Raw genomic sequence first — 14149 nt, 5'->3', positions numbered from 1 at the left:
TGGTGTATTGTAGTCTTTGTGTGTCAGCGGCAGCGCTGTATGTCAACACACAGTACAAACCCCTACAAGGGTCCTTTGACAAAAGCAGTTTAGATTCGTGTCGAAACACACAGCAGCTCTGTCGAGTCCGGGGGCAACATCTTTAGCAGCTGTTTCATCAACATCATTAAGGAGAAAACTCACCCCAAACGTATCTTCATCTGGTCGGTCTGAGTCACCATCTGACGGCGATGAAGTGACTGCAACACAAAAACACAAAACGGGCATCAGTGGCTGAGAGTAAACCTTTAATGGCTGTGCTTTACTCCAACACTTATTTACAGTAAACGAGTAGTAAACTGAGTTTTTGTGTTATTTCTTATTCCGGTGTACTCTCATGCACAGGGGAAGCACTAGAATAAGCCGTTTCTTTCAGTCTACTATGGTTTAATTCACCATATAAACCTGTTTATGCACCTATAATCACATTAAATAAGTGTAAGTACACTTACACGGGTTAATGCACAGTCTAACGGGCTAGAATGACATGACCTGATGTTCTCTCTAGTGTATATAATTGAGAGCATATTTTCAGTATCTCCACGAAGCCAAATGGTTTTGTAATAGTTGAATATATTCTTTGGTGCTTTCCTCATTCGTGTGTCTCTCATTTCATACAAACTCCTGAAAATAAGTGCGTCTGCCCCTCGTGTTTTTGTGAGTATTGAATACAAGTTAAATCTCTTGACGTAGACTGAAATCGCCCTCACTCTAGGGAGTGGATTGACGTAAACAGGAAGAACCTTGAAAGCTTGAGACAATGTGAGAAAATGTTGATGAGCAACCCATTTCTATGTGTAGAGGCATATAAAAGGCTTTCAGTTAGAAGCCTGCACAGCCTTAAAGGCACACCTAAGTCTGACACCTGTCACAAAGTTCCTTACAAAGCCTGAAACTTGCTATCTGGAGTTTTAGCCACAGACCCGAGCCTCAGATTAAAGTAACAGAAAAGACATTGAGAAATAGTTTTTTGCACAAATGCATGCTTGTGCTTGCACATACACAAAGACAGAGAATAATTAAAACAAGATGCTTTTGAATTATACATAATTATACAAGCAGAAAAACACAAAAGAAGCTCATATAGCCAAGAGCAACAAATGTTAAATTAGGTCAAATTAAATGAGCTCCAAGTCAAACTCAAAAATCTGACCCAAGTTTTCAGACAGAACTGGATCATGCTGGACAGTCAACCGAAGTCATATTAAAGTCTTGAAATAATCCTGAAGATGTTAAAATGCGATATGTCACACCTCTACAAAACAGCAGAGGTCTGGGGAGTGAAAGGAGAAGAGGACAGAGACAGAGCCATGAAACGAAAATGAACTGGTGTCAGGGAAACTCCAGTCTGAGGCCTCCAGCCAGGACATCAGAGAGTAATTGTGGGCAAATTAATGGCCACATGGTAGACTGGCTGCCACTGGCTCAGACACACACAGCACACTAAAGTGCATCGCTCTGTGTGTGAGTGTGTGTGTGCCCTAACTACCATCCCCTCTGTCCTCTCCTCCCTCTGCCCTCCTCTCTCCTCAGCAGCATTAGTATCAGTCAGCCTGTCAGTCTCCCTTCTATGGCTGAACTCCCTCACACACCGCTGCTATGTTTCACACTCTCATCACCTAAACACCTCTCCCCCACCTGCCTCGCTTTCGGAAGCTGTGCGGGTATGTGTGGCAACATGAAGTCGTTGCCCGCCTAATAATGCAGCTCGCCACCCGGGCGCCGTCCATCCGTCTCCATCCCCGTCCGTGCTGCTTTATAATCCATGGCTGATTAGAAAGAATGGCCTCATATGTGAGATGGAAGAATACTCTGATGAAGGTCAGAGATCAGACCAGCCCACTTAGTTTGAGCCGTCAACAGTGAGGCTGCCACAACAGCCTGAGGCCAAAACCACACATCACACGCAGGAGATTTACGATGCAGTGTGAGAGAGCGGGCCAAGGCATCATTCCAGCAATATGACTGCACTTGCCGCTTCACAAACATTCACACATCACCAGCTTATCGGGGTGGGAAACTAGCCTGTTTACACTTTGGCTGGTTAGTTAAGGGTTAGTGAGGAGGCATTATGCACGCTGAGTAGCTTTTTTCCCACTAAAGAGAATGACTAAAAACTGGGGCGTCCTGGGCAAATACCACAGGACGGCTACGTCCTCAGTTAAATTTCTTTGTGTCATGTCATACTCAGTCGGTCTGATTTTAGATTTCTCTGCATATTGAAGCGGAGGTCATGGGGCTGTAGTGAAAACTTGCATTCTTTCTAACAGCCAGCAGGGGGCGACTCTTATGGTTGCAAAAAGAAGCCTGATTGTATAGAAGTCTATGAGAAAATGAGCCTACTTCTCACTTGATTTACCTCAGTAAACATTGTAAGCATGAGTTTATGGTCTTAATCTCTAGTTTCAAGTATTTTCCAATACAGCATGATGTTCATTTAGTAAATTATGGTCCCATTTAGGCTGCATGGTGAGTGCAGTGGTTAGGACTATCGCCTCACAGCAAGAGGATCGCAGAGGGGCCCTTCTGTGTGGAGTTTGCATGTTCTCCCCGTGTTAGCGTCCCAATTGTTGACTCTAATATGCCCGTAGGTGTAAATGTGAGAGTGAATGGTTGTTCGTCTCTATGTGTCAGCCTTGTGATAGTTTGGCGACCTGTCCAGGGTGACCCCGCCTTCGCCCAAATCTCCCCCATAAAAACACAAAAAAAGGCAGAGAAATGTCTGGTGAATTTTGGAAACCACGAGCCACTGAGTGGCTGCTGCTCTGCTTTAGAGATCTCAAACAACCTGAAAAAAAGCAGTTTAAATCTCTTGACAGTCTGGGGGCGATCCAAGCAGGGAAGTGAATGACAAATGCTGCCCCTCCTTCTCGCTCAACCACTTGAGATGCCCCTGTGCAAGGCATTTGAATGAACATAGCATTCGGTATGAAGCTATGTTTAGCAAAGCCTTCCTGGAGATTTATAATACTATCAGGGTCTTGAAAAATGAGCAGCAATGCATAAGAGCTTTTTATATAACACTGCTACACAAAGTGAACAAATTTCTCCATGGTTACAATCTTAACAGTGATAGTCCAACAATAAGAGATGTGTTTGCGTGTGTGTGTGTGCATAATGATGCCAAACAAACAAGTAGTACAAAACACAACCAAATAAATAGCAGGATTAAGTTTGAAAATACAAACACTCACCTAGTTCCTCTAAGTCTGCAAAAGAGAAGACAGAGAAAGTCACGCTATGTCAATAAATTGACACAAGGTATTAACCTTGGAATATTGACCATGGGGAGAAATTTGCCAGTCTTTGTGGGTTTATTCCCCCTCCCTGTGAACTGGGGATGAACTGCAAGAGAACAATCTACCTGACTGAACTGTGGATGAACCCTGGCTGTGATCCAGCCAGCAGGGATCAGCTCCACAACCTGCACCCCGCGAAGGGAGATTTTAATAAAAACTAAAAGCTCCCAATAGTTCTACCACTGAGGACAGAACCTGTAACTCACACAACAGGTAGTTTAAGCAAGAAATTCAACTAGTCGAAGACTTGTTCCGATCGTGATGCTCATTTCCAAAAAGTGGGCCATGCTAGCTCTTGTGGGAATCAGGGAGTTACTTGGCAGTATTTCTTCTTTTCTCCTGTGTTATTCTAATTTAAATCCAGAAGAACGAAGGCGATGTTCGGGCAATAAAAATGTGTTAATAACCCTTGTATAAATGACATTTTACCCACGAGTATACTCTCAATTGTGATTATGGGGACATCAGTGCTGCCAGCTGCCAACAGTGCATAACTCATCAACCACAAGCACAGCAGAACTGATCCACTCACCGCCATCTATGTCTGGGTTCATGAGGAAGTGACCATACACCGTCTTGGTGACCGTTCCCAATGGGTTGCTGGCCTCGAGAGTGTAGTTGCCATTGTTGACGTGCGTTGGGTTCTGGAAGGTCAGACAGCCCTCCAGGTAGTCCTGATAGAAGTCCATCTCGGTTCGGATGAAGTTGTTCTTGATGATCTCCTGTTGCTTGTAGAACCAGCGCAGCTTGGGATGGGGGTAACCCCGAACCGTGAACTCGATGCAGGTATCGTGGCGCTTCTCGGGCTCAGCCAGTCTCAGGATGATTGGGGGAACTGCAGCGAAGAAGGAAAGAAACCATGTCATTTACATGACAAATAACAATTTTAGGCGTACACACAAAGAGCAGTATGATCAGCTCCTGGATAACCCAGACATTCTATTTTCCATCTTGAAACCCTCATCAGTTTGTCTGATTCTTGCATTATTATTAGGGCTGTCAAAGTTAATGCGATAACGTGTTGACGCAATTCGTTTTAACGCTACTAATTTCTTTAACTCAACTTACCATTTTTAGGTTGTAGCAGGCTCAGTTTTAAAGCTAGAGTGAAGATACTGGCATGAAACTAAAAAACCTAAGAAATCCATTGGTACCAACTATGTCATACTAGCTTGTCAGGAATGAGGCTAAATAACGCTCCAAACTTACGCAAAATTTTGGCGAGGATAAACTGGCATGGCCATTTTCAAAGGGGTCCTTTGACTTGTGACCTCAAGATATGTGAATGAAAATGGGTTCTATGGGTACCCACGAGTCTCCCCTTTACAGACATGCCCACTTTATGATAATCACATGCAGTTTGGGGCAAGTCATAGTCAAGTCAACACACTGACACACTGACAGCTGTTGTTGCCTGTTGTGCTTCAGTTTGCCATGTTATGATTTGAGCATATTTTTTGTGTTAATTGATTTACAATAGTAAATATAGACATACATTTGCATAAAGCAAGCATATTTGCTCACTCCCATGTTGATAAAAGTATTAAATATTTGACAGTTCTCCTTTTGAGGTACATTATGAACAAATAATCGACTATGGACAATCATGCAATTAATTGCGATTAAATATTCCAATCGATTGACAGCCCTAGTTATAATGTTAGTTGAAGTATTACAAAGACCTTTATGTGTTGAGAAAGTTCCACAACCCTTGGGCTGATGAAAACCTGTCTTAACACTTTGAAGAACCTCAGCAGCAGACTAAACACAAAGCTGTTTTGATTTGTTCTGGGAAGCATGACATTTAGGAGGCAGGTTTCTTGCCTGGGAGTGGCAATGAGCCTTTTACTGTGCATTACATATTGCAGCAATACATGGGGTGGTGAGGAAAATACAAACAGATAGAGGGACTCCTCTTGCTTGAAATAGACAGAGGAATCTCCGCTGCACAAAGAAGCACATAGCCTCTTTGCTGACGCGCAGCAACACCCCTCTGAATCCACAACGCCGCCAAGCTGAGAGGCAATTTATCACTTTAATACCATCAGATATATTTCATAAACAATTCATACACTGATTTGTCTTTGCAATGAGTCACTCTTGCAGCTACATCATCAAAAGGAAATATTTGGCAGACGGTATTACCTGGCAGTCTCTCTCTGTGTCTGTTCTACATACCAGACACCCTCCCCACCAACCCCACTGCTCACACACTCATCATCCACCACTGCTTTGTCTCTTGCCGGGCTTCGATATCTATAGGCATGTGTGAGGAATCCTGTTTAAATTTGCTAGATCGCGGTTGCATGCGTGTTTATGTTGTCGCAGCTGCCCCAATGAATCCCCACCTGCTGTTTCATGCAATGTGCTACTAAATAGTACATGATTTCTGATTATAACTTGAATCAAGAAATACTCTAGGGCTTGGGTTAGTTAAGTCAATTAGTAATTAAAAATACCAAATATTTGATGATTACAGGTACCAAATGGGGAATTTGCATGGCTGGATTAACCTGTTTGGAGGCCCCGAGGCAAAAGTTTGTTGTTGGGTCTCTATTGACTCCACCATACCTATGACCCTTTGTGCATTGTGTATGTAGCCTCCAAGTTCCCATTACTATAGGAACAGTACACTAAGCAGATTATATGGCAGCTTCATTGTTTGCCCAGACATCCAATCAGTAATATTTATTGGGCCCAGGTCTTCTCTGTGCTTAAAAACACGCTAACACCAGCATGGCCAAATGCTCATGATGACAATGTTATCATGCTGAGCAGGTGTAATGTTTATCATGTTCACATTTTTAGTTTAGCGTGTTAGCATGCTAACATTTGCTTGTTAGTACGAAACACAAAGTGCAGCTGAGGCTGATGGGAATGTAAGTTATTTGGTCCAATTACTTTTGAAAAAGTTTAAATTTTGACCCCAAAATGGCCCCATATAAGAAGCTGAGGCTGTCACAGTTCATCCTGAGGGGGGCATGAATGTCTGAAGCTACTTTCATGGCAATCCATCTAATAGTTGTCAAGACATTTCACTTAAAACTGCAAATGTCAACCTCATGGTGGCGCTAGATGAAAAGTCAGGAGATCTCCAAAGTCCGTAGGATTCATCCTCTGGGTACATGAATGCCTGTACAAAATGTGTTGTCAACCCATCTAGCAGATGTTGAGATATTTTACTGGATAAGTGAAAACTTTGACCTGCTGGTGGTACCTAAAAAAAAACGTCAGGGAATCCCCAAAGTCATTAGTATTGATCCTCTGGTGACCATGGCTGTGGTCGAATAGTCCAAAAGAAATTACAAACCATGTATTTTACAAGCAGCAACCTCCGATGCTGAGAAATGAAACCAAAGCGGAAGTGCCCGATTTTCAAATGGCCACTTGAGGCCATGGATCAAAAGGGCTCCAAAAGAGAGTCAGTCCCCATAGACTCCCATGTTAAAATTCCTGACTTTACAGCAGAAATAAACATGTTTGCAGCCTTTAAAAAAAATGTTTTGGTCTCTATAGATAAAGAGGACATTACTTGTATTTGGGGTTTCTCCAAGAATATGTTTACATGCTTTAATGTTCAAAAAACATTTAATTTTTCTCATACCAACTGCGCTGTAGCACCTATTTTCACCCTCGGTCTGAAACGCTCCGTTTGAGCTCTGCTGCGTCACCTGGACCCGCCTCAGCTCCACCTCTTTGCCCATTTTTGGATTAGCTGCGAGTAAAACTGTGTCATCACTGCCAAGATGGTGACGGCCGGAGCCATCCAGCTTCACAACGGCTCTTCAGAAACCTATGGGTGACGTCACGGAGACTACGACCATATTTCATACAGTCTATGGTCTTTTCCTAACCACTTTTCCTAGGAGAATTCATAAGGACTGACACTAGGCTACGGATGAATGAGTACAGTGACAAACTCAATGCTCTACAATTCAAGTATGGATTCCTGTCAAAAAGGAATCACACCTCCTAAGAGGGATGTTTCAGATTTATCCATAGTGTACATTTACAAAGCGACGGCGGATGTTTTGACGGCTGAATGGTGTGTCGTGTCAAATGTTGCTACCGCAAGGAATTGTGGGAGGCATTAACACCTTTCCTTTTGCAAAAGGTGATCCGTATAATGGACCAAAAACCCTATGCTAAAGGAGATATGAAAGGAACCGACAACCGACATTGCGATGCTGCCTACACGACAGGGCCAACATGAGGTTATAGCGCAGAATCTGTACTTTTGCTGTGCACAGCCATAATTAAATTTGCAATTACGTAAATTACATATAACTTAAGCTTAGTTCACACTACATGACTTTGAAAGTGGTCAGATCGCTGTACTGCTCACACTACTCAACTTGCTGTCTTGTAATCGTGCGTCTTTAAGTCGTCGTGGTTTTCACACTAGATGACTGAACCGCGTCAGGATGTAACACACTACAAAATCTTTACTAGGAGGATTTCCCAGATGAGGTCTCCAAACTACGCGAGAATAACACGGTAAATGACGCGATACCATGCGCCAGACACATTGCTGATGTTGTTTTTGGCATATGTGTTTACAAAACAGCCTGTTTCCACCGGTTTCCACCTTCTTTTTAATTATTTATTCCTCTAGGTGAGACAACAACTTTGCTCCGTGTGGCATATGCAACACATCCAGTCTGTTTTTAACCCCTCCTCCCCCGGGTTTCCCTCAATTTGTGTCTCGCGCTCTCATTGGCTGCAGTTCGTGGCCGGAGTCCCCGACAGGTCCAGATATTTAGCATGCTAGATATCTTTCTGTTTGCGATGCATCGGCGAGGGTTGGTGAATCTCTCGGCTCGCGTCTTTGAGCCGTTCACACATTGTGTGATTTTGGAGCGGAAAATCAGGGCTAAAGTCGTGTCGCGTGAACAAGGCATTATTGACACCCACTTAACTAAGATACTAAGATCGGATATAAACACTTTTACGAAGTGGTTGGACAACATGTTGATGTATGAACTAGTTCTTTTCTAGCATAACCACACCTTAAGTGTAAACATTGCACATGGGCTTTATCATTAATAGACTGTGAATGATTGGTTAATATATAAATGATTGTCAGATTAATTGACAATAAAAGTAACCGTCACTTACAGCTCTGGTTATTATTATAACTGCCGTGTACCAATGGATAGCTCATGTTTTCAAACCAAATAATCAGCCAGTAAAAAGATGAATAATGCAGTTATTGGTGTTTGAAAGCTGTCATTTCAGAAACTGCTTTGCTGATATTGTTCCTGCTAGACAATAGTGACAATAAAGTCATTCAATTGCACTAAAGGCTAAGGCAAGTGGATGTGTGAACGTGCTGGTGTGGGGGCGTGTGCAGAGCTGTGATTTGAAGCGCATGTGAAGAAAAGAGAAAAGATAGAGATGAGAGAAAAGAAAGAGAGGGGAGGGAGGAAGATGGGCACGAAGTGAGGGCGGTATATAGCTGTGCAGCATAAAGACAGAGAGACAGAGAGGAAGAGAGAGAGAGAGAGAGAGAAAAAAAAAATGAAATTCTTTTGTTGATGGACAGGCAGGGGCCGATCCATTTTTCCCTCAGCATGGCTGTCACCCCGGTCTTTAGGGCGCTCCATACTGGTCCCTAACAACATGGTGTCCTTGTGGCACTCATATAGATGACAAGTTTTGATAACTACATGCCTTTGATCAGTGAGAACACTGAATGCAAGGCTATTTGTACAATGTTATCTAATGGTAACACTGGTGGCATATTTCAAATGCCATGTTCCAGCCAGATAGGACATCATGGCTGGCGGTGACAAGGGGAGTTTTGTGGGACAGATATCGCCACATATTCCCTCTGGGTTGTATTCAACCTGTAAGAAGCAGCACTGTCATATTATGTAGAGTCTCTCGAGGGAGGCAATCACCTAATTTCCTCATTAATTACAGTGCGAACCGCTTATAGTGATCACGTCTGTCCAGGTCAAATTGATCACCATAAGCCGATGATTATTATAACCACATTTTTTTTTTGTCCTTTATTTCTCATACAGATTACCATATAATCGACATGTGTATACGTATTACATTAATACAAAGTAATGAAATGGACCGCTTTGCTATTTAGAGGCTCGCTGCCAATTCTTCGGCCTTTACCCTCACCAAGAGTGAGACATTTCCGTTTTTTGGCCGGCTTTGTATCACTGCAGAGCGGGCGATGCATGCAGAGCGGGCAATGCATGCAGATGGACGGCGCCCCCTGTGCCGGGGCTCTTTGGCCTTTGTCTGTATACTTCTGCTCCATCGCAGAGCCGGATGAGGGTGTTTCACCTTAAAAACAGGTGCTTTCCCCGAGCGCATTCGTTTTTCATTCAGAGAAAATTACTTTATTTTTCCTGTCGTAATTTTAATGTGCACGTAGCATGAGCCTCAGGTATCCAGCTGGAAAGCAGAGGGGTTACCAAGAGGCAAAGTATCAAGGGAGTAAAGCAAAACACACAACAAAAATGTAATTAACATTAATTTAACGTAGTTTTAAAATGTTTTTCCATTTGTTGTCATCTAATAAAAGACCCGAAATAAACACTTTAAGAGGACTACTTGATTACTATAAGCAAATTATTTAAACAGCATTTGTATAGGATAGAGCTGTCAAAGTTAACGCGATAATAATGCGTTAACGCAAATTTGTCTTAACGCCACTAATTTCTTTAACGCATTAACGCAATCGATCTTTCGGATATTGTAGCAGGCTCGGCTATAAGGCAAGAGGGATCATCATATGCATCATGCATCATAAGTAACTAGAAAACCTAGGGAATCCATTGGTACCAACCATGTCATACTAGCTTGTCGCGAAGGATTTTAAATAACGCTCCAAACTTACGCTAAATTTTGGCGAGAAAAAATGGCATGGCCATTTTCAAAGGGGTTCCTTGGCCTCTGATCTTAAGATATGTGAATGAAAATGGTTTCTATGGGTACCCACGACTCTCCCCTTTACAGACGCCCACTTTATGATAATCACATGCAGTTTGGGGCAAGTCATAGTCAAGTCAGCACACTGACACACTGACAGCTGTTGTTGCCTGTTGGGCTTGAGTTTGTTATGTTATGATCTGAGCATATTTGCAAAATGAATAAATGCAGTACCTGTGAGGGTTTCTGGGCAATATTTGTTATTGTTTTGTGTCGTTTATTAATTTCCAATAATAAATATATACAGTAAATAGTACATTTGCATAAAGCAGCATATTTGTCCACTCCCATGTTGATAAGAGTATTAAATACTTGACAAATCCCCCTTTAAGGTACGTTTTGAACAGATTAAAAATGTGTGATTAATTTGCGATTAATCTTGATTAACTATGGACAATCATGCAATTAATTGTGATTAAATATTTTAATCCACTGACAGCCGTTGTATAGCTTTGTGATCTATACAAGCGGTTGATCACTGTAACTGTGATCAGTATAAGTGGTTTCCACTGTACTCATTATTGGAGTAAAGCCTTGCTCTACCCGTAGAGCCACCCAGGGAACAGAACTACTAACCAAAATGTTAGTTACTATCTTGTTCTCAATAGAGAGCTACACCATGCCTATACAGTAGGACTAAAGGAAAAACATGGCCAGTTATGGGAGTCCACAATGCTGTAGAGCTGCTATTGTTCCAGGCAGCAGCAGAACAATGGGTCTGCAGAATTTGCATTGTGGTTAATTACAGTTTCGCTAAAATAGGGAACTCATCTTTGAATGCAGAGAATGTTACTTGACGGCTGGTAATTTCGCTGTCAATCAGATTACTCCCTAATCAGAGCAGCAGTTTAAGCTATTTTATGACATTTCCAGAGACAATAGGCTGCACAGGGGAGGAAATGTAATTACCATCCGAGCATGTGGTGAAAAATTAATAAGTTAATTTGCAGCACCAGCAGAGAGTGTCAACAGGAAAAAAAATGCCTGGAGATGTACATCCATAGAGTGTCCGTGTGGGGGGGAAGCCCTGAAGACTAGATGTTGCAAAGTCAATCTGTCATTTTAGCATGGTCCTTTGCAGCTCGGCTTCAGTAGGGAGTGTTTGAATCGGTGACAAATCTCCCCTGTCCTGTAGCGTGATGCATTGCAAACAGCCACAATACTGTGTGTGTGTGCTCTACAACAGCAAGCTGGCTACAAAGAGAAAAATGTCAGGCACTGTTAATAAATATTGGCTTTGAATACAGTCTGTCCCAAATCTGCCCAGCGCCAATCCACAGGGTAAAGTTATTTAAGAGCTGACATATATAGCGTGATTCATGGTCTGGCTATTAGAGGGACATTCTGATGGTTACCAAATCATTGCTTTATCATTGCTGGAGGTATTTTGTTTCCTTTTCTCTTTCCATTCAGATCAAGGCTGAGCTTTCATGTGGGCTGGAGGGTATATTCCTGCTAATTGGCTACATCAATTTCACTTGGTTTGTAACTGTGCAGCACCTCATTGCATTCTAAATGTACCTGCATAATTTGGCTGTTCTGCTTGATAAAGGTGATTCTTTTTTTCCCTGTTGTAAATTATTCTCTTAGACTGTCACTGTCATTAATACAAATTGTGTTTCAGGCTCCAACATAAGTCCATCAAAGCTGCCACGGGAGACATGTTGTGCAAAAGAAAATCAAAGTTCTTGCCTCCAAGCGTTCGTACTGTACCAGACTTACAGTATTGGTCTTTGCGGTCTGCCAGATTTTGTCCAGATCAACTAAAACTCAATAACAACCATCCCTGTCACAATCTACATGCTGCAGAACTTTGGAAATATAAAAGAGAACCAAACTAGAATTACCGCCTCGCAGTTGTATGCCTCCACCCACCAGTCAAGTTGCAGTTTACATCCACGTCTGACAGTCATCGCTTCATTATTTTATCCTGTTAGACATTTGTGTGAAATTGTCATAATGAGCATTTTAATTCTTGAGCTATGGCCAAATTCTAATGAATTTATCCTCGAGTCCAAGTAGACGTTTGTGCCAAATTTGAAGAAATTCCCTCCAGGCATTCCTGAGACAGCGCAGAGGCATAAAAACATCCAAGTTATAATATCTCCATATAACCAAGTATATACACAATTTATATCACAATCCCGATAGAACACAGACAGCATGCATCATAAACTGTTATGGTTACCAGTAGAGAAAAGACTCGCCTTAAGCACAGCGACATTCTTTAGTAACAGCATTTATTCTACTACACCCAAGTTTTTATACAGTCAAATTACCAAATGCAGAGACATTCACAGTCATTTCACTAGAACAGCAGGTGATGGCCAAATCATGTTACCTCACTCAAAATCTAATGCCTTAAAAAAAGATGGTCATATATCGTGCCATCAATCATTAGAATAGCTGCCCTCTTTACATTCGTCAATCCTCTAACAAATCCTCATTCAAATACCATCTAAGAATCCATTACTTAAGCAGCTGACTCATAGTCCAGTGTTGGTCATGTATGGTTTTTCTCTTGTTCCTTTTCCCTGATGATGGGCCTTGAGGCTAAATGTTTGTGGAAGTTGTGTATGAATGTGAAATTTATATATGTTTGGAAAATTTGAATGTTATTTAGTGTAACACAAATATGATGTTGTATATAGTATGTATGTGATAAATGTAATGTACTTGATTTCAGACCCCAGGAAGACTAGCTGGTGCCATTGGTATCAGCTAATGGGGATCCTTTTTAAATAAATAAATAAATAAATAAATAAATGTCCCCTTCCTTTAATTCATTGAGCTTGAGCTTTTTATTAAAACAGCTGCAAATCTGCACAGACAGCTCCGTCACCTACAAAATGTGTTTTATACTAATTTTCTTTACAAAATATATTTCGGAGGAAACTTTTAATGATGGTTGGTTAATGGTTGAGCGTACAAAGAACAGGACAGAGTTTGGGTCCCATGTGTTGTTAAGTTTAGGCTACAAAACCACTTGGTGAAATTTGCCTTCACTGATTTTTTTTTTGGAGCTTCACTCACAGAAATATAGTATCATCACCTTTTAAATTGATACGGTGAACAAATTAGAAAAACAGCTTATTTACACATTTAGCAGACACAGAGCATTATCATTAATTAATGTTTTCTAGTCACCTGACAAATCCAATATTCACTCTTGTTTTTTATTATATATCTGTTTCGCCTTCTCTCTCTCCTGAAGGAAAATTTTGTCTTTTTAGCTGCTAAATGCTACATTATGTTCACAAGTTAGTCGCTAACTGCAGTCCGTTTTTCAGAGCTTTTTGCTGAAAACAGCTGCCTGCTGCCTCTGGAAACAACATTGATGAGAGCAGTGAGAACAGATCAGATTATGGGAGAGAATCACCGGTGTTAGCCAGCAGATCTACCGTCTTTAAAGGGGAACACCTGATATACGCTTTGACTGGCAGAAGACTAACAATGAAGCTGTACAAATGTCACTTCACCACTGGAGGTTAATACCAGCATTTTCAAATTGTGCCGTCTTTTGGTGTACTGGATTATTAATCGTACCAGCCTGGTAGTCCCCAGATGAGTTGATGGCCTCTAATGTGGATAAGCCACGAGCTCAGTGGTCGGCTGAGATTTCATTCCAAACAATCACTAGACCAGCAGTGTTCGCTGATTAGCACCCTCAACCACAGAGCAGCATAATTTCACATTTTAAGCATTAATGTCTTATTCAGGGGATCCATGAAGAGTGAGCAAATAAGAAACGCGAGTACTGATGGAGACGTGACAAACGTTGTATTGACAGAATTCATACTGACAGAATGGCATACTGGTCAGATTGCTGAACAGTAGCGCTAAATGAATGCAGAGCT

At 41.7% G+C, this 14149-nt stretch overlaps 1 protein-coding gene across 9 annotated transcripts in view; it reads right to left on the bottom strand.

Annotated features, from left to right (window-relative positions):
- The window catches only part of ntrk3b (neurotrophic tyrosine kinase, receptor, type 3b), a 291028-nt gene that overhangs the window by 94841 nt on the left and 182038 nt on the right, over positions 1-14149 (bottom strand). For 7 of the 9 annotated variants that reach the window (XM_037795125.1, XM_037795134.1, XM_037795110.1 and 4 more), the window contains 3 exons: positions 3871-4173; positions 3234-3248; positions 184-239 (listed from right to left, as the gene is read on the bottom strand). In XM_037795125.1, coding sequence (XP_037651053.1) covers positions 184-239; positions 3234-3248; positions 3871-4173 — 374 coding nt within the window. The remainder of the gene's footprint in view (positions 1-183; positions 240-3233; positions 3249-3870; positions 4174-14149) is intronic. The other 2 variants (XM_037795142.1, XM_037795161.1) reach the window with 1 other exon arrangement.

Source organism: Sebastes umbrosus, chromosome 2 (genome assembly GCF_015220745.1).
Source record: "Sebastes umbrosus isolate fSebUmb1 chromosome 2, fSebUmb1.pri, whole genome shotgun sequence".
NCBI classification, from domain to species: Eukaryota; Metazoa; Chordata; class Actinopteri; order Perciformes; family Sebastidae; genus Sebastes; species Sebastes umbrosus.
The sequence above is the reverse complement of the archived record's forward strand: the minus strand, read 5'-3'. Positions and strand labels throughout refer to the sequence as shown.